The sequence below is a fragment of the Aplidium turbinatum genome, chromosome 2 (assembly GCF_918807975.1).
Source record: "Aplidium turbinatum chromosome 2, kaAplTurb1.1, whole genome shotgun sequence".
Classification (NCBI taxonomy): Eukaryota; Metazoa; Chordata; class Ascidiacea; order Aplousobranchia; family Polyclinidae; genus Aplidium; species Aplidium turbinatum.
This window is the reverse complement of record NC_137473.1, coordinates 33,229,635-33,250,021: the sequence shown is the minus strand read 5'-3', so window position 1 is coordinate 33,250,021 and position 20,387 is coordinate 33,229,635. Positions and strand designations below refer to the sequence as shown.

Sequence of the window (20,387 nt, the reverse complement as noted above, 5' to 3'; positions counted from 1 at the left end):
ACAGTACGCTCGGTCAAGACATAATGTGGCTTGTCGTGAGGCTTCTCATATTGATTGTGACAAACAGTATAGGTCAGGGGTTCCCAAACTGGGGTACATGTACCCCCAGGGGTACATTTCGACTTTTCAAGGGGTTCATTAGATTAAGTATAAGAAGACCTGAGATTAAGAACTTCTTAGTAAGTCACATTTTCACCCCAGTAGAAGCTTTAACTACAACTACAGTAACTACCAAAAGATTGCGGAACCTGCTATTCTTGCATTGTTGTTGCTTCCATCAACATGGTTGTGTGAGTCAACATTTTCAGTGCTGCTTGAAATCAAATCAAAAAACAGATCACAGCTCAAAACACCAGAACATGATCTTCGTTGTGCTGTTGCTAATGTTTTACCTCGTACTAATGAGCTTGTTGCTAAAAAGCAGACTCATCCATCACATTAGCTAGGATTGCTGGGCTTATTCAGCTGATATATTGTTTGTTTGATTGATTGTAGTGTTTGTTTAACCTTGAATTACATTGTTATAAATAACTTTGTGTGCTTTGATTGGTACAAAATATCATGTATGCAGTCTTCTAATGCAGCTCTACTGTTAATTTGTTGCAATATCTAGACTTTCTAAAGCCAAAAATATGAGAAAATTTTGGGGGTACACGAGCGAATCTATAAATTGACCAAAGGGTACCGATGAACAGAAAGTTTGGGAACCCCTGGTATAGGTACTATACGACAGTGATGAAACCAGTGGTGGTGGCCAAAAACTTGTGTATGTCGCAGTCAGTCTTTGCTATTCATCTGTAAAACACAATAAAATATCTTTTTCAACACTAATAGCACAACAAAGTTCCTCAGTATATCAACTTCAATAAAAATTCTTAGTTACGGTACACAACCACCGTAGATCGGAAGACTGATTCCAAGTATTTTTGATCAATGTTAACCTTCCGTACAACATTTTTCTACACATCATATAAATTGCATCGTAGGCTTATTTAATTTAAAGTAATCAAGTTAGGATAAACTTGCATTTGGATCACCGGGTTGAAGTGAACAGTGACTTAAACGCGATGGTAGAAATGTCCTTATCAAATATTGCTTCAGCGTTAGGCCATATTTAAAGTATTACATTGCCAAGCAACTTCGTACATTGTTGTGCAAGGCCAGCAATGTATAGACTACTTTGTTTGGTAAACGATTCTCATAGATCAGGGTTGGAAGCCTGTTTAGATAACAGAGGCATGAAAGCTGCATTTTTGGAAATGTATTTTCGTGAGACCCATATGATGTTTTAACACCTAACTTAGTAGTGGCAGCTGGTGAGTTATAAAAGTGGAGCCGCGTCTTTGCTGAAGACAAGAAAGACAACCGCGGGTTTGGGGGGCCTCTCCCAAAAAATTTAAAAAAATTACATTTAATGTGGTGCATTCTAAGCGTATTTTCAGCTCTAAATTGTAATGAAAATTTAAAATAAAACTTTCCCTTTGTGAACTTTAGAAGATTGGATTCATCTGTTAGCAAGATGCCGTCATCAAATAAAGTATATATGGCTCGCGCGCCATGGGTTCCTGACCCCTGTCATAGATCGTCAATTTTTAACGGAGAATGTTTGGAAGTGTTTGACATTGCAAGTGAATTAGTCACATGAATAAATAGGCATTAGAACCCCGATCGAACGAAAATAGAAGACGCCATACTCCAGTTTCACCCTTGTTTGGGATCATCGGTGGTGCATATTTATATGTTTTGAAGGTTCGATTCTCAATCAAGTCAAAGACGTTCAAAATTCTCATCAAGTTGCAAGTTCGATTCCCTCTCAAGACACATTGATATGCACCACAACAAGGGTGAAACTCGAATATGGCGTTTTTTATTTTCGTTCGATCGTGGCCTTAATGACTTCTACAAATCTCCACTTTCCATAAATAAATAGGACTCAGTACTGCAGCTTAAAAAGCCTTTTCTTAAATGCAGCTTTTCCTAAAAATGTGGGCATATCTTTTCACTTTTTAGCAACAAAAACTTGTCCTAGTGATGACTATGTGACTATGTTATTGTTTGTGCTTCTTTAGTATTTTTAAAATAGTCACAATCAAAAATACTAACTTGCTCTCTCTTGTGCACTTGGTCAGTTGTTCCTTTATTTAAATTGCAAGCTACTTTAGCTGAAATTTAGATATACTGTTTCTTATGTTTACAGGAAAAATCGGCGAAAATTTCCAAATTCAAAAACCAATCGAAATAAACCCACCAGCAAAAAAAACAAACCAAAAACAAAAACATTCTGGTAGATATTCCCCGAAAAAAATATCTCTCAATTAGATAGTTTCATTTTTACCAGGGGAAATATTAACTGGTGAGATGAATATTCGCCAGGTTACTAGGGTGGTATTTTTTGGGGGTGTTTTCACCCCTAGATTTGTTTGCAAAGCTCGAGTTATCATGCTCCTCCTGCTCCATAACGGTTGTCATGACAAAATCTAGTTTTACAGTTAGTCTTTCTCTTAGTGATGGCAACAAAGAAGCAAGATAACAAGAAAGTGTATGTTCTTCTGGTTAGTTTCATGGCGTAGCCTACTGTTTTAGGGTAAACACCTGGTAGAGTACCAACGTATACGTAACAACTTCTGTTGCTCAAAAAAGAAAAAAAGAAAAGATTTTCGAAGGGTGGAGTTTCCTTTGTCAGAATACAAAAGCTATTGAAATACCACAAATAAATTATGGATTACGTCATTTATCGTTGCCAGATAAGGTTACCTTTCCCAAAGACGCTGCAATGGTCCACATTGCACCATTCAAATTTAACCAAATTGGAGAATCAACTGTCATGAATTGCAACAAACTATTGAAACCGTTTTTAGTTCATCAATGTCATAACTATGTAGAAACTTCAAATGTTGGGGACTTCACGATTGCGTAAACTTCAATTCAACTCTTAACGTCAATAAAAAGCTGCCTGGCTATAAAGCTTATATAGGCCCAACTTTGTGGTAGTTAGGTCATTTTATTGGCCGTAGCAGTGTGCACCATGTGGCAATATTTTGTAAATTGGCAAAGCCAAAAAAGCGAAAGATTATAGGTCAACCGTCCTGCACAAGAACAGTAGAAAGATAGAGTAGGCTGTAATGTGACATTGAAATTGTCATAACTGTCATAACTGAAAAGTGATAAATTGTTAGTTGCTTGTTTAAATTTTAACTTCAATTATTTTTTTGTGATAAGCATTAGACAATGTTCGTCCCATTAGCTCAGTTGGTTATGCGCCCCGCTTAACCAGCGAAGAAACCGCAAGATCAAGCGGTGCTGCTTCGGATCTCAGGGTGAGCGCTTGAGCAAACTTCACTCTGCCAATTTCGGTAACCGGCTCTGCGTCAGTGGCCCAAAACCTCTGTAAGTATGCGAAACTATCAGAAATAACCTACCAGAAGCTTTCTCCGTCCGAGAGTAACAATTCAAACCAATCAACATTAATTACCTAAACTTTCATAGTTACTTTGTCTTTGTCCTATGTTCTTTCAAGATCCACCTGCAGACTCACAAACTTTCAAATTAAAAACAAACAAAACAACCTTTCGTTTTGTGATAATGCAAGTATTTTTGTCTTAATTTTTTTTTTTGATTCAAAGAAGCAAAATTCTTTTGCAATACTTTTGCTAAAAACACAAACATTCACTTTGGACGCTTTTACACTGATTTACAGTGATTTACATTTACAGCATTTACAGCTGAATTGATTAACAGTGAAAAAGTTGAGCAGTTTTAAAAGTTTATCTATTCGTTGTTAACTTTATGAAAATTCAAGTTTTACAGTTGTTGTTGATACGTACTCATCTGCATTTTTATGTTCCCCAAGCAAATATTTCTACGAAAAATAAAATTGGTTGTGGACACATTTATCAAAATGATCATAAATTTTTTTTACATTTATATATTTCTGGTGGTTGCCCTGCATTTTGCTTCTGTCATAATTGACTTGAAAAAAGCGGTAAGCATACTATTTTATTATAGGCCAATATAAAGACCTATTCATTATTAACTTTTTGTCTTTTTAGTAGCCGACAGCTTGATCTGTTAAAAACAATCTGATCGTTAATTTGCAATATAAATAACAAAGAATGTGCGTTAATAACAGTTTGAGTGTGGGTCTTGTAAACTGCATCAATTTTGACAAAAAGAAACAAAAATAAACTTTTAGCTTTTTCAGCAACTTAAAATTCGTTCAGTTTGAGTTAGAGTTTGTTTCTATGAGCTTAAAAGTTGCTGAACACTAAAACCTTGGGTTGCCTATATTTTAGAAGCCAGAAAATGTACATGCTGAGAATACCGGTACAATAAAAGAAGATCGGTTGTATGGTAAGTTCATTTTGCAAACAAAAATTTATAGCAAAAGTGATGTTTATGTAAAAATGATAAAAAGTTTTCTTGTGGTGAAAGACTTATTGTCACTGCAAGTTTTTGCTAAAAAGTTACCCTATTTGTCGGCTGTGTGGCCGAGTAATGAGAACGATTGCGTAACGTTGAAAGGACATCGATTCGACACCACAATAGAGCACGTTGCTGTGTCTCGGCAAAGACACTTGACGGAATACCAAAATATGAGTAACAACTGACTCGATGAAAATGAAATAAAAGGTTTCTCTCTCTTTCGCTTACAACAAATAGTATTTTTGCTTTGAGCTATTAAGTGCTCGTTTCAAAGGGAAGTGAAGGTTAGGTAAAGCACGCAGACCACACTTTTACCCAATCTCAAGAGCAAAAAAATTAAAAAGCAAAGGCATTGAAGAACCCACTATTGTGACCAGAGTTGGATCAATTACATAGTTGTCAGTTGAATTACGTTACAATTAGACCTAGGCTGCATTGTTTTGAAAATTTCAAACTGCAATTAGCCTACTCCTAAATGTAAAGTAGGCTACTCGTTTCAATTACAAAATTAAATATTTCCATATTTATGTTAATCAATGATTTTTGCAAGTTGATTTTATCAAAGACAACTGGAATTGTCTTTCATAAAGAAGCATCAGCATCATCAATCAATCAGATGTGTTGTTAATCATTTGTCTTAAACCACTGCAGGGGAAGACAAATATAAAAGAAAATTTATCCGCAATTTTCTTAAATCTATGGATTTTTCTCAACAGAATGTCTTGTTGGAGGAATCATTATTGTGAACAAACGGAAATATATTGTATCGAAACCTTCTGGTTTTGGAGGAACAGCCAAAGTGTGTCAAGTCATCCCTGTTGATTCACAAACTTCCGAAACACTAGCTGTGAAGGTAATCGAGTGTAGGTTTACGGTCTACACACGCATTAGTTTCAAATATTAATAGCAAACTAAACACTTTAGAAAAGTGAAATTTCATGATTTCAGGGGACGAATTTGTACTTTACACTTTGTTGCTAACTTGCTCGTTACAAAGTTGGCATCGACTCTTTCAGTTTATTATGTCACTTTGCATTTATAGCCTACTCAGTAGCTTAGACCAGTGGTTCTCAAGGTGGGTGATTTATCACTCCCCTGGGGGTGATTTAAAAATTAGCGGCAAAAACATTAAACAACTAACCAAGTATATTCGATGCTATATTTGTTACCAATGCATTAACGTACTATGGAGAGGAAGAACAAGCACCTTCTCGTGGTCCCTCCCGTCAGTACCACATCTTCAAGACAGAAAAGAGATATGCGAAGCTTGTCACACCCGAGTAAACCAGACCGGTTCAGCGCAGGGTGGATAGGGAAACGCCCTTCTCAGGGCGTGGCAGCTTCTCTGTCGGAAAGTACCGATAACCCACCGTACTGCAGCTGAACACCGAGGGCATTACGGCCAGCAAGCTCAACATCATCGAGATCTGGCCCTCGTTATTCTCCTCCAGGAGACCCACTGCACATCTGTGAATAAGTTGGTATAACCCAACTTCACACTCGCAGGCGCAACCATCATCAGCAGGAAACACGGCCTCGCCACATTTGTCCACGAGCAACTGAGCTGGACGCTAATAGATCAGTCCAGTGCCCAATCGGAAATAGAGTGGCTGTGCATAGACATATTAGGCTATCACATCATCAATGTCTATAAGCCACCACCCTCACGCTTAACACCAACAGCCATCCCAGTGTTCCCCCAACCCAGCCTCTATGCTGGCGATTTTAATTGCCACTACGTTGACTGGGGCTACAACACCACCACCACCGACGGAGAAAGCCTAGCCTCATGGTCAGCCAATAATAACCTCACCCTAGGCTACTGCACGATCTCAAGGGTGCAGCAAGCTTTTTCTCCGGACGATGGAACACTAGTACAAACCCCGATCTGGCTTTCGCGAGTGATGATCCCGATAATTGCAATCCGGACAGACGTGTTCTAGAGAAGTTCCCCCGGTCCCAACATTCACCCTCGATCATCACGGCTCCAACGCTCACAATGCCTGTCCCGAGCAAGCCTGTTTTAAGCGATGAAACTTCAAAATGGCTAACTGGGAGTATAGCCTACTATAGCCTCCTCACCAACGAAGCCACACAGTATCTTCCATCCCCACACACCAACAACGTGGAAGAAGCCTACCAGGACTTGTATGAAGCCATAACATCAGCGGCAAAACACTCCATCCCCGCGGCCGACGAAAGACCTACGTACCGTGCTGAGATAAGGCTCTACTCCGACTTCCTCCACGCCCCACAGGGCAATGAGACCAACAGCTCAGCCACAGCTCTGTTGGCAAGACTAGACTCAAATAGGAAGGAGCGCTGGACAGAAGCCGTTGAATCAATCGACTTCACGCACTCCAGCCGCATAGCATGGAGTACATTGAACAACCTAACTGGCAGATCACGTGCCTCTCGTCAACAATGTCCCGTTTCAGCAAATTCCATCGCTTCACAGCTCGTGGAGAACGGGAAATACAAATCGAGAGACCGTGAATCAGACAATGACGGACCTCTGGAAGGTAACAACCCCATACTGGGACAACATCTCGGTGAGTTCACACCGGAGGAATTTTCCGCCGCCCTCCAGCACATAAAGCCAGGTAAAACCCAGGGCCCTGACCACCTATGCCCGGAGTTGATACTCCATGCTGCTGCCTTAGTCCTGGTTAAAAGACTTCTTTTCCTGCTGTTTGCGCCACCTAAGAAGAGACTGCTGAGTGGCTGATGATTTCCTGCCCTCCAATCTAGTCTGAAAAGATCTGCTCATACGCCGATGATGAACGTACTACAAGATTGTGCCAAATCTCTCAAACCTTTGTAAAGGTCACCAAAGTTATGCATCATAATCAGGGATTCGATCATAATATTGAACTGTAGGCTAAGCCATGCAATCTTGTTGCCTATTGATTTCGTGGAATAGCCTTCATTTTTAAAAAGAGGCGCAAATACTGTTTCCAAAGTGATAAACAAGGCGCAATAAGCAAACAAGTGTGAAAACCACTGGCTCTAAATTATCATTATCAACGTCGAAAGTTTCAACTTTTGAATTGCTAACTCTTTATGGTATTTAAACAGCGGTTCAACATCCAAAGACACATTCACAGATGCAAGCTCTGATACATCAGACTGCAGTATTGTCCTTGACATGACTGAGTAGTTTGGGTTACAAAAAGTCAATCTGGCAACAAAAGCTTCGCCCGTCGGATGCTTTTAAGAATAATATAATATAGATTTAATTTTAGCTGTTTCATTCTTGTGGTATTTGTCTGAGCAGATAAAACAACCTATTTTTGAAATGTTTGTCAAAGTTCGTTTTGTTGGTTTTGCAACCATATACAGTAGGCTATGTTATTTTTCACATCATCATTACTATTGCATTCCGACAAAGAAAAATATTATATATAAAATTGAATTAAAAAAAGTAGGCTATGCTTGATTTTCAGAACTTTCTGTTTCCGGAATCCCACTTCTCACACCCCAGTTAAAGTTAAATCTAGCATTAAGCTAAAGAAGAACATTCGATCGACACTTGTAAAAGTTGAATCATGTTTTTTTACATTCGGCTTATTGAAAGTCGAAAAAAATACTTTTTGTGAGAAACAAAGTTTGTTAAGTAGCCCCTGAGAGTCAGACTAAATAACTTAGGTGGAAGCTAGCTTAGTCGTTTGGGTTGCATATAATGTCGGTTCAGAAAATTTTGCATTATTTACAAAAGCAGTTTTTACAGCAGACTAGCCGTAAATTTGCAATCTGTAGACTTATGGCTGCTAAACTTTACTTTTTTGGCTGTACAGATTATCAAGAAAAATCTCCTATCTAATCCTACATCTGAAAGTGAAGCAGCCAACGAACTGAAAATACATCGGCAGATTGGAAATATTCCTGGAATTGTCTCATTGATTGACTGGTAAGATTATTTTAGGATCGAACTGACACCAATGTTATCAATATTCCCATCTTTAACGTAGCTGTAAATAACTTCACTTTAACCTACAATAGTCAGCAGCAAATTTACTCGTAGGCCTATCCTGCTTTCATCTTTAACATGCTCTTTGACAAAGTAATTTTGACACCAAGCCGACACCAACTTTACTTGCATGTTTAGGGAAAACAATTCTGATGCATTGCTGATGGTCATGGAATTTCTTCCTTACACTTTATTTGAGTTCATTGAAGAACGCAGTGGTCCGTTGTCTTCTGATTGTATTCAACGGAATATTAAAGCAATTTTGAAGCCTTTGGCAAACATGCACAAAATAGGTAGGTGTTTTTAAGACAGCTTTCATAGCCAATAATTGGTAGGCTGGAGTCAACGTGTTTTATTTAATTAACGTGCAAGTAACACCAAGTTTAAAGTTGTTATTACTTTGCTTCTAAGTAATCAAATATAAAAATCGAAACAATTAAGCCTCATTGACAAAAAAAAATTAATTGGTATTGAAAATTGACAGGCATTTTACACTTCGACTTAAAAACAAGGAACATTATGATAACTCAAGACTGGATGCCCAAAGTCGTTGACTTCGGCTCTTCAATAATGGCTGGCCAGGAACTAAAAAGAAAGATGATTGCATATAAAAAGGTTATAAAAATGAATGATTAATAGCTCAGAGCTTATGCCCTTGCCCCTTATGGTTATGCTTATTCAGTTATGTCTATTGGTCAGGGTTACCATCTGACAAGACCAAAAAATAACATGCTGCTCTGCGATGACGTAGTAGTTAACCACTCGTAAAAATTGTTTAATGCAAGCTTTTATGTGGTGGTGGTTCTGGCAAAATTCTTGGGTTTAAAATTGCTTATTTTTGATAGCCATCACACCTGACTACTGTAGTAAGGTCTTGTTACATAGTTCTGTGACACAAATCTTTACTGAGTAACCCAATTGCTTCTCTTTCTAAATAAATTTAGATTAAGCCTAATAGGTATAGATAATTGGATAATATGTTATAAAAATTTAGTAGATTGAAATCATAATTTTAAAAACAGTATTTTTCATTCATTTTCTTTTATCGGTAAGCTAACCTATGGATATCTTGCCTATATTGCAGATCACACCACTTTACGCTGCTCCTGAAGTTTTGCAAGAATGGAAGCTGCTCAAGGGTGAATGTATGCTTGATAACAGCGAGCTTAAAAATGCAAGATAAGGTATCTAAGTGACTTTGCTACTCAATTCTGCTCTAAAAAAGCAACATAATGTATCTTGTGTTTACTCTAGAAGTTCGTTGGCACTTGGTATACCTTTTTATTTGTTAAATCAAATATAGTTATTACTATCTGAATCCTCAACAGCCTGTTTCACCTAAAGGAGGATCATCAGAAGGTCCTTATTCAAATTTAAGGATTCAGATAGTAACAACTATATATATTTGATTTAATTCGCTCTGCTTTGCTTTTTTTGCTTAGCATTGAGCACTTTTTGTAGTAGCTTTCATTGTTTTCCATTTGTTATGTAACTACAGAAAGGCTACATTGTAGAGTAGATTCTATCCCTGTAGTTTTTGACCTTTTTCTAATAGAGTAGCCTACCATTACGTCATCCAATGAGCTTTGGGTCACCGCATAACACTTCATTTCCAAAAAATGATTTGATTAAATATTATAGGCTATTTACTGTACAAAAAAACATACAGTGAAATGACAACAAAAAACAAAACTCAATTTAGACTAGTGAGGTATCGCGGGAAACGCCAGCCATGCCCGGGTGAAGCAAGTTGGCTTTGAATTTCATTATAGCTAAGAATTCCTGCTTGGGTTCGCAAAAGTGAACATCAATAACATCGATAGCTGGGAAAGTTTTATAGTGAAGGCAGCAGAAAATTTATAGTTTTATTTAGTCACCTGTTGGGAAAATGTGCTATTTGTTTAATAAATCTTGCTCTCTTCTATCTTTCACCTACATCATGTTGACAATTCAGCTTACGTAGGCCTGTATCAATGCCAAAAGAGTTAAATAGAAAATAATGTATTAAATTTGACTATAAATAGTATGAATGCTATAGAACTACCAGTACTCAGAATTGCATCAAAATCCAATCACTCAAATAACTTAGTCTTATAGTCACAATAGCATTCGTTTTTGGTTTCGGTGTCTGATACGGTAGTTTAAAAAGTTACAAATTTCCAATTTAAAAGCTCGGTTGATTTATAAAGGTATGAATTGATAATAGCATTTGGGACTTGAAAGGAGGCAAATATATCAATTTAATGACGAATGTTTCTTGATTTTCCTTTAAGGAACCAAAACATCACCCACCAAGCAGCTAGGTAAATGATGCGGTAGGTAAAGTGGGGCAAAAAGTTGGTTTGTTTTGTTTTCCATCTCCCGGAAAAAGACAACTTCAATTTCAATAAAACTTTGCTTGTTGGATTTCAGAGCTTTGATTTATCGTTTGTTGATGCAGGTTTTTCAGTACAGTAAATACTTTGTTTGTAAACTAAAATTGAAATCAAGGTGTCGTATTTAACATTTTGCCCCATTAGTTGCGTAAGTTGTTAAACTTTAGAAACAAATATTTTTTTCTACAACCGGTAGATACAAATTGTTATTGATCCCCCCCACTTTGCTTTTGACCAAGCATGATATCTTTAATGAAATAAATTTTAAAGGGTTCAAGAATTACTCCATCCGCACCTCCTATTTGTAGGATGAGTGGGGATGGATGGATAAAAGTATTGATTTTATTTTCTGTACAAACTTCAATCACTGGCAAGTAAAGATGAGAAATATAGTTGTCCCAAATATGTAACTCAGGTCTTTCTGCAGCAAGTTTAGTAGAACTAGCAAAATGATAAACATACGCCTACATTGTCCATTCTGAAACATTTGCAACCTATTTGGATCTAGGAGGAGCACCGTAAATGAAATTTATATTTCGTGGATAACAAAGACGATAATGTTTCATGGATAACAAAGACATTGGAAGGATGAAATTTCCAACCGCATTGATGTCAAGAACAATGAATACAAAGTTCTTCTCCACGATTTGGCCTATTGATAGGGCTACCATATGTCCTCTTTTCTCTAAGAAAAATAAATCGTCCTCCGAGGACACAAAAAAATGCTCAAATGTCCTCTTTTTGTATTTTTAATTTTCTTGCTTATATTTTCAACAAAACTTTATTTTTATGTGCCTTTTTAACGAAAGCTAAATAAGGCTTAGGCCTAACAATATTGTCAAAAGAGAACACTTTGTTTTTTGTGGAAGAAGACATAGTATCCTTGTTTAAGAAAAGGACGTATTGACTTAAGTTGAATGCATTACTTTCGGATAAAATTTATTTCTGTAGCAAACAAAGCAATATTATTTTTATGATCTCGTCAAAGCTAATCTTTCCTTATAGAAAAAAGTTACGGGAACAGCAAAATATTTATGGGCTAAATCTGACAAAGAATTTTTTTTTTCAGCTGTAACTTTTGCTGCATAGACTTAAAGATGCAAAATATTTTTCAAACATAGAACTCCACTTGCTTAACATGTCCTCTTTTTGGGTGATGAAAATATAGTTTTTTTGAAAGATATAGTTTTTTTGAAAATACATAGTTTTAGTTTTTTTACTAGTTTTAGTTACGCATCTTTCAAAAACACGAGCATTTCGAAATGCGAGTTGCTGAGTTCTGCCTGATTTGACTTCAGTGATAGGCCTACCCATTGAGCGTGTGCCCGTTTTAAAACTAATCTGATATTATTGAACACACTTGTCACACCAGGTTTGTCTACATTGTTGGCTACGCAGATTCAGGACCAAACTAAACAACTTTGCAACGTGTCTTTTGTTAAAACCCGGACTATGTATAAAACCTAGCTTTGCCTAAACTTGTGTTTTTCGCGATTCGCATTGATAAGCCATTTCTTGTCTTAAAACCCTGAAACCAGTCAACTCCTGTCGCATTCTTTACATCCCATTATTAAAAAGCAGCCAGCAGTCTTAAAAATATTTTTGTCCAACACAGGTAAAACTACTGGTTTATTTGTCAGACACGCTAACTTACTGACAATGGGGCAAATTGTGACACTAAAAGAAATAACCTCATCAAATGGGTCACAACTTGCCCCGAGGGGTTCGCCATTGCAACTCATTCTCATGCTCAGAAACTACTATATTTTTTTCAAATATCACTTTGGCCAGTTTCAATATAACATGTGCTACTAAGTAGCCTACAAGCAGACTTTAAAAAAATCGTCTGTCACTACAAAATATAAAAAGATATAATTGCTACCTCAAAGTTTTACTAAATGACTTCAAAACAAGTTGTTTTTACAAAATCCAATTCATGACCTCAACCAAGCTCAAACTTTGTGGGATAGTAAAGACTGCAGTTGTGCATTATCTGACACGATGTCACGTGATAAGATGTATAGTTACGTCACAAAGCGCTGTAAGTTTTACCCCATGTGACGTTGTAGTTTACCCCACTTTACCCTATATTCTACTGTAAATTATAGTATTGGGTAGAAAAAAGAAATTAAGTCTCACATAGGTTATATGTTTGTGTGCTTGCTGTGACTATTATTTCTAAAATTTGTAATCTGCACTTTTGGGAGTAACTTTGATAACTTGTCTTTTATTTTTATTGCAGATCTGCGAAAATCCTCGTTTCATTTCCCCATTTCACAAATTCAAACGAAGGACATCATCACTAACAGATCATTGCAATCTTCCAACAGAAGTAAGTTTCTTTATATAACCTTTGCTTTAAGTACCGTTGATAGGCTATATAGCCTACCGCTGTTCATTATTAAAGCCTAGATTCATATTTTGACAAAAAATTGGTAGTCTAATCCAGGGCTTTTCAAAGTGTGTGGGGGCACATTGGTGTGCCACCAGAGGGTCACAAGCGTGACACAAAAATTGGCAATTTGAATGTTGCAGATGTAGCTCAAAGCTGCTAAGTATCAAATTAGTTTATAAAGAAGCATTTGCTTTTGTGTTACAATAGATATGCACTCAAGCAGCCTATAATACAGTATATGCAATGGATGTAGATTTATAGGCAATCGCTTAATCATCAGACCGCTCCTAACTGATGTCAAGACTATTTGTGCACAAAAGCAGGCACATCTTCTGCATTGTAGTAAGTAGTAGTAGTCCAGTTTTAATCCGGTGATGTCCCCGTTACCGAGGGTGGCCGGATTCACCTCCAAGTGCCGCAATCGCCTTCACACCCAGCCTCCACATCGATCTGTTTAAAACTCTAACGCGTCTTCTCTTGTCAAGCCCACTTTGCTGCTTTCCTCCTCAACTTGCTTTTTCCACGTTTTCTTGGGTCTTCCTTGTTTTCTACGACCCTCCACTTGCAACTCCAGCGCTCTTCTCAAACCAACATGCCCATACCACCTCACTCCATTCGCTTCCGCCAACTATCAACATTCTCATTCAACCTAAGCAAGTTCATAAGTTCTTCGGGATTAGTAACAGCAAATGATTTAGGCTACATTATTGAAATGAAGTTATTTTTAGGTAACTTCTATCACGTATCATACGCAATAGAAACCAATGTTTCGAAGAAACGTTTATACCCTTTCAGTCGATGTGCCGTGGTAGATTCTGACACTCTTTGGTTTGACGCAGTCTAAAAAAGTTTGACAACCACTGATATTACCTACACCTGACAAATAGAAATGGTTTGGAACTTTTCTAGAAAGAGATTTTTTTCGTTAAATAGCTCGAAACGATGACAAAACGCACGAAATTACAGAAGCAAAAAAAACTTAAAAGTTCAGGAGGCGTGTTTTTGCATCGGACTTACGCTTCATTATGTTAGCTCAGGGTACTGCCGTACTGTGTAACTTATGCATGAAAACATTGTGACCTATATAGAGTAGGAGCCAGGTCGATTTATTTGGCTGTCTGGGTCAGTAAGGTTTGACAAGTGTTTCTAAACTGAAGTTTTAGGTAGGTTTCGAAAATAAACTTCTTACTTGCACTAGCCTGACCGTTTTCTCTGTAAAGACCTGTTGTTATAGCCTACTCTTATCAAGAAAAATAGAAAGAAAGTGCTTATGTGCAAGAAATGTGCAAGAAAGTGTTTAATTCATTGTGACATGATTAACACGCAATGAAACTTCACTGATCTTCGAAATTAAATTCTAACTTGAATTAGTCTTTGTGTTACTCTATCTCAGGGGTGAGCAACTTTTTTATCACAAGGGCCAGTTAGGAAAATGTAATGCTTACAGGAGGGCGCACATCAAATAAACACTAATTCATATTTTCAGCAATGGAGTTTATCTTATTAAAATTTTGTACAAGAATGTCATTCTCTTGCAGTGAATTCAATTCAAGCTGGATTTCTACAGCCACAAAACTTATTTCACAGGTACAGATGAGTGACAAGACGGTCATACCACTTCTTAAGCTTCGAAATTGTGTAAATTGAGATGAAAATAGCCTTAATTTAAATATCCTTATTTGGAGAAAAATAGCTGGAAAAAGATGAAGGGCCGCAAAAAAATGGAAAAGGGCCGCATGCGGCCCGCACGTTGCCCGCTCCTACTCTATCTGGAGACATGGCCACAACCGCTCGACATAGTGCATAGCTCATGGTTGGTGGTTGCGAGTAAGATAAATCTTTTCTAGTTCGGGGGGTGACCACATCCACATTCTAGTGGAAAGCGGAGTACTTGCATTAGGCTCACTAAATGGCCTTTTCAAAGAAACATTTTACAATCGAGCAAAGAGACTTCATCCCCTCCTTGCAGTCGCTTTCAGAATAAAGCCTCTGGAAATTTTCCTCCTTCAAGCTGACACATCCATTGTTTCAGTGATGAAACTTCTTCAGCTACTTCTCAACAACCCTCCACCTGGCCTGATGAATGAAACTGAGAATCATGAAAAATACATAAACTTTCTCTCTGCCTATGAGAAATTCACAGATGATACGCTGAATGGCAAACATGGAGCCACAGCTCAGTTTTGGATGCAATATTGCAAGTTGGTAGAGCTCTACCAAATGTTCACAAGAGCTGCAAGGATCAGTAACTTAGATTTGTTCACTTATTCTCTGAACAACATGATTCCCCTGTTCTTTGCAACTGGTCACCACAACTATGCCAAATGGATAACCCTGTATGTAAGGAAGCTGCCGAGCATTGAGAACACTCACCCTAGTTTGAAAGATCAGTTGCAAAATGGGTCTTTCAGCATCAGACGAACATCAAAAGCATTCAGTCGATGTGATGTTGATCTCACGTTAGAACAGATCGTAAATGCAGATGCTGCATCAAGACTGACAGGGATATCATCGTTGACACAGAATTTTGGTGCATGCAAGAGGTGGAATATTCTTAGAGCAACAAGAAGTGCTGTTGTTGGAAACTTGAGGATGAAAGTTCAACTTGAAGAACCTGCTCAAGAGCTGAAACCATCAAGAGTCAAGAGAGATACATCAGATTTGAAAAAAATCCTCAGTGTTGTGGACACAACTATGAATCCATTTGCAGATCCTGTTGAGAATGATGTTTTGTATTCCATTGGAAGTGGAAAATTTGCATCTGAGGAAGTCACAAGTTAGCTTCTGCAAGTGAAGAGGATTGGCGAGAAGATGTACTCTGAGTTCAAGACAGATTGCTTGATATTCACCTCCAAGTTTGAGTCACCAATCCACAGGAAAGTAGTCAGAAACTTCTCTCATGATGCTGTAAAAGAAAATGTGATGAACAAGGAAAGTAAGAAAATAATAGAAGTGAAAGGGACGAGAGACCTGTTTGGGCGACTACTTTTTCTTGCTGTGACAAATCATATTGAGTTACCAATTGTCTTCAAGTATCCCTTAATTCCTGTCCCTTTGTGCCTTGGAAATGTCGATGAGTCAATGAGTTATTCTACAAAGTCTACACTTCTGCACAAATTGTAAGGAAAGGTTGAAAGTACAGCACATAAATGTGTGGATGTCTTAATTATTGATGCCATGTTGGTTATCAGATATTTGAGCAACTTACCTATCAAGTTCTAAGGAGTAGCAAAATGTATATTAACAAATGTATGTAGATTGTAGAACATCTGCTACAGAGGTTCATTTTGTCAGTGACACATAGGCCTACACAGGAACAAGTATTAAGGGGCTAGAGCAAGACATGCGTGCCAAAGGCTTCAGTAATTGTGGTTTAATGGCTGGTTTCAACATCACCGATGATAAGCAAACTAGGCCAAGGAACTTTTCTGCAGCCTTGTCATCCTCTTCGTTTAAAACACCCCTTCTTCGCTTCCTTGCACAACAGTGATGGTGCGCTAATCAGTACTGTGATGTACTGGGAAATAAGAAACTGTTCTATGTTGTTGATGACAAGTGCTTCGCGTATTCTGTTAAGGATGGACACACGACAAGGAAAGAGTACAAGCCACTTGTGAGTTCCCCCATCGAAGCTGATACAAGGATGATGCCGCATGTGAGGCATATTCACATCCTCAACCCCAACCCCATCATCGCTGTAAGAGCAAATGACTCTGATGTGCTGGTGATTCTATTGTATCACGCCAGTTGTAACAATTCCCTCACGATATACATGGACGTAGGAAATTCAAACAACAACAGTCGCAGGTACATTGACGGAACATTGCTGGCAGACACTTTGGGAAAAGAACTTTGTGAAGCATTAGGCTACCAGGTTTCAAAAAAACGTTTAAAGAACTTGGCTCTTCAACAATGGCTGTACACTTACCTTGTGCTGGAAAAGTTTGTGTGTGTTTTGTATGGACAAAACAAGGTTAAAGACGTTAACATTGCTCGCTTCAGCCTCTTCAATGTGAAGTACCAATCCAAAGACCTTAACACTCGTTTGAAAAATATCAATGAAATGGAGCCATCTATGCTTCCTCCATGCAAAGCAACCATCAAGTAACATTTCCCTCGTGCAAACTTCATTGCCAACATGTGGAAGTCAGCAGATGAAGCGACATCCATCAGCTTGATCCACATGGTAACGGATGGAGTAGGAAAAAGGTACCGTAATGCACATGCTGAATTGGTTCACAGGTCCTATGGTTCCTGATTGTCTCAGCGATCAAATTGAAGAAGTTTCTGATGAAGAAGGTGATAGTGAAAGAGAAGCATAGGAAACTGGTGACTCAGATAAAGAAGATTAGTTGTTTATTTGAGATGTAGGTCCGAATTCAAATGTATGTCCCTGATTTAGCTTCTTTTCAGCTTTGTCATAAGTTGCAGTTTTAAGTAGCCTACAGCACCAACAAAATACCTTCTGTATGAATATACTGTGTTATTCCTTCAAACTTTTGAAATGTATCGCTTGTAAACTTCAATCGGTTTTCGTTTAAAGCTGTCTTTTGTAAGTAACTGTCGTATAAGAGGCTACGGTGTCTACAAGGGTCTGTGATAGATTTGCTTCAGCTCTTGGAACTTTGCTAACATTAACATGTCTATGTTCGTATGTTCTATCTAAGATATAGCCTACAATCTAAACTTTCTATTTACCTTTCGTAGTTACCGTACTAAATGTACAAGATAGGCTATCGGTATATAAAAATGACAAAGTAATTTGTCTGGTGATGAAACTTTTTGCATGTTACCATTTTGCGTATAATCAAACAAAAAGTGTTCACTTTGATCATAATATCAAGTCATGTTGTTCCTATATCTTTAATTTAGAAATTATCCTTCATTAAAATAATCTTTTATTGCCTCTTACTGTTTCCTGTGATGTATACCATCTTGATAAGCATTCAGTCACATAACAGACGGATATAGCGATATTGCCAGGTATCATCTCGGAAAATGCTTAATATAATAAAAATGGTCAGACCAGTTCAAGTAAGAAGTTTATTTTTGAAATCTACGTAAAATTTCAGTCTAGAAACACTTGTCAAACCTTACTGACCCAGACAGTCAAATAAATCGACCTGGCACCTGGTCTAGTCTACTATTTGCAAAAACGTTTTACTGATGGGAATTTTTAAAAAGACAATAACCTATCAAAATTTGTTTCGTGACATAGGCCTATGTATTTGTCATGCGTACGAAAACTTCCAGGAAGTTGTCGTATAAAGTTTTAATAATGTTGTTTTTAGGTCGGATTTCCAGCTGACGTATATTCATTTGGAGTAATTCTTTATGAAATGATGTATGGACATGGGCCACATCAACAATTACTTGATTTGTTGAATCTTGTTGATGGAGATCGACAAATACTATGGGAATATATTTTAATTGCACTGGCGAACCCATCTGAAAGCGGATTCAAGTGGGTGTGACTATTTATGTATACCATACCTATTCCTCAACTTCTGTGCTGTTATGAACTTTAAGGTTTATTATCCTGTTATGATCAGAATCAACTTGCATCCGTGGTAGATTGATTGTGAAAATCTTCTTGGACAACTTAATTTTGTTGGTGTCGCATACGCTGTAGGCTAAAGGCTTTAAACAAGTGACGTAGGCCCGGACACGGAGATTGAAAAACTGATGTTTACGCTTGTTGTTGAAATGTCCGCCCCGTTAGCTTAGTGGTTAAGCGCCCAACTAATAATTATAATCAATCGTGGCTGCTTTGACTCTCGGGGTGTGCGCTTGAGCAATGCATTTCAGGACAGCTCTCCATTCAGCGGCGTCTAATGGATGGAATAATTCCCCGGCGACACAACTTCAACAACAAGCGTAAACTTCACTCTGTGACCGGGCCTGTGGTTCTAAGCTTCTACATTCTACATAATCTACAAGTATTCGAAACTGCCTTAAGCTTTCAAGGAAGCTTTCCCAGTCCGATCAGATCAACCAATGTTCTTCCCTCGGAATTATTCCATCCACTGCGTACCGCTAAACAGACAGCTGTTCTTGAAATGCGTTGCCTAAGCGCATACTCCGAACAAGCGCCGCATGATGCCGTTTCTTCATTCACAAAGTCGAGACCATAACAAATTGAGCTGTCCTGGCGGACGAGTTTTAAGTGATTCATATTTTTGTTTTGCCATGTTTCATGTCCCATCACAATACTTTAATAAAAATCTTGTAGGAACTGATGCTTTTCCAAATGCCGTGATAAGATGTCTATTTGTTGGGGTTTCTTTGCTTATCTTGCTTTAAGTTATGATGGGACAACTAAACCGGCTTGGTAATACGTAGGCCTACAGCTCAGAGGTGCACAGAAGCCGAAGTCTCGGTTTTTGGCAGAAGTCGAAGTCTGAAATTCGTGGTAAAAACAGGAGGGTTAGAGCTTGATTTTTTTGCCGATTGATACTTTTAGGTTTAGCGTACAAATATTTACGCTGTAGGCTACTTGGCGCAGTTGTTATTTTTGTGTAGGCTACTACTAGGCTACAGTTTTATTTTCCGAGCAGTCATATTTTTCATTTCAAATATGCTTTTCATTTCATGACAGGGGTTAGGGAAGGTATGAGTTATGGTATAAAAATCTGGTCTGTGGTTTGCGTTTGGAGTCGAAATGGAATCAATATTCCCAAAATATTTCGAATAGGAGTATATTTGGAGTCAGAGACGTCGGTGTGGAGTAAGAGTCCAGAAAATCTGACTCCGTACACTTCTGGTAGAGCTGTGTCTTTGGTAGGCTATGTGTTATAGATGGACCGTCTCTCAATATTTATCCTATTTTTCAGAATAACATTTTCCCACCACGAAGATGCAGTCCTTGCACAGATGGTAAAAGATTGTCTTCAAGAAGAACAAGACAAGAGACCAACTGTGGATGAGCTTCTCAAACGAATGATGAGCAAAGATGAACACATGAAAACCATGACAACTGATTAACAGTTGCAACAGAAAAATCTCTGAACTGTTCTATTGGGACATTTTTCTTTTTTTGTGTTCTTGTCTGGTCACTTTTTTGTAACTTAAGTTTATAGAAAAAAGTTACCTGCCTTGTATGAGGAAAGTTATTTCCATTTTGACGGATTTTTTTTGCATTAGGGTGGTTGAAGAGTAATTAATTCTGATCAAAACGTTGTAGATAATAATCTATCAAGGCTTTGTCAGGAGAAAGATTCAAAAC

General features: G+C 37.8%; 1 protein-coding gene across 1 annotated transcript; it reads left to right on the top strand.

Annotated features, from left to right (window-relative positions):
• The first annotated feature begins 8,980 nt into the window (after window positions 1-8,980).
• Window positions 8,981-20,146, top strand: LOC145788516 (uncharacterized). Its single transcript, XM_082600278.1, has 5 exons — window positions 8,981-9,007; window positions 9,477-9,576; window positions 13,010-13,099; window positions 18,454-18,626; window positions 19,996-20,146. Exons 2-5 carry the CDS (start codon window positions 9,565-9,567, stop codon window positions 20,144-20,146), a joined length of 426 nt encoding a protein of 141 aa, XP_082456404.1. The 5' UTR covers window positions 8,981-9,007; window positions 9,477-9,564.
• The last annotated feature ends 241 nt before the right edge of the window (window positions 20,147-20,387 follow it).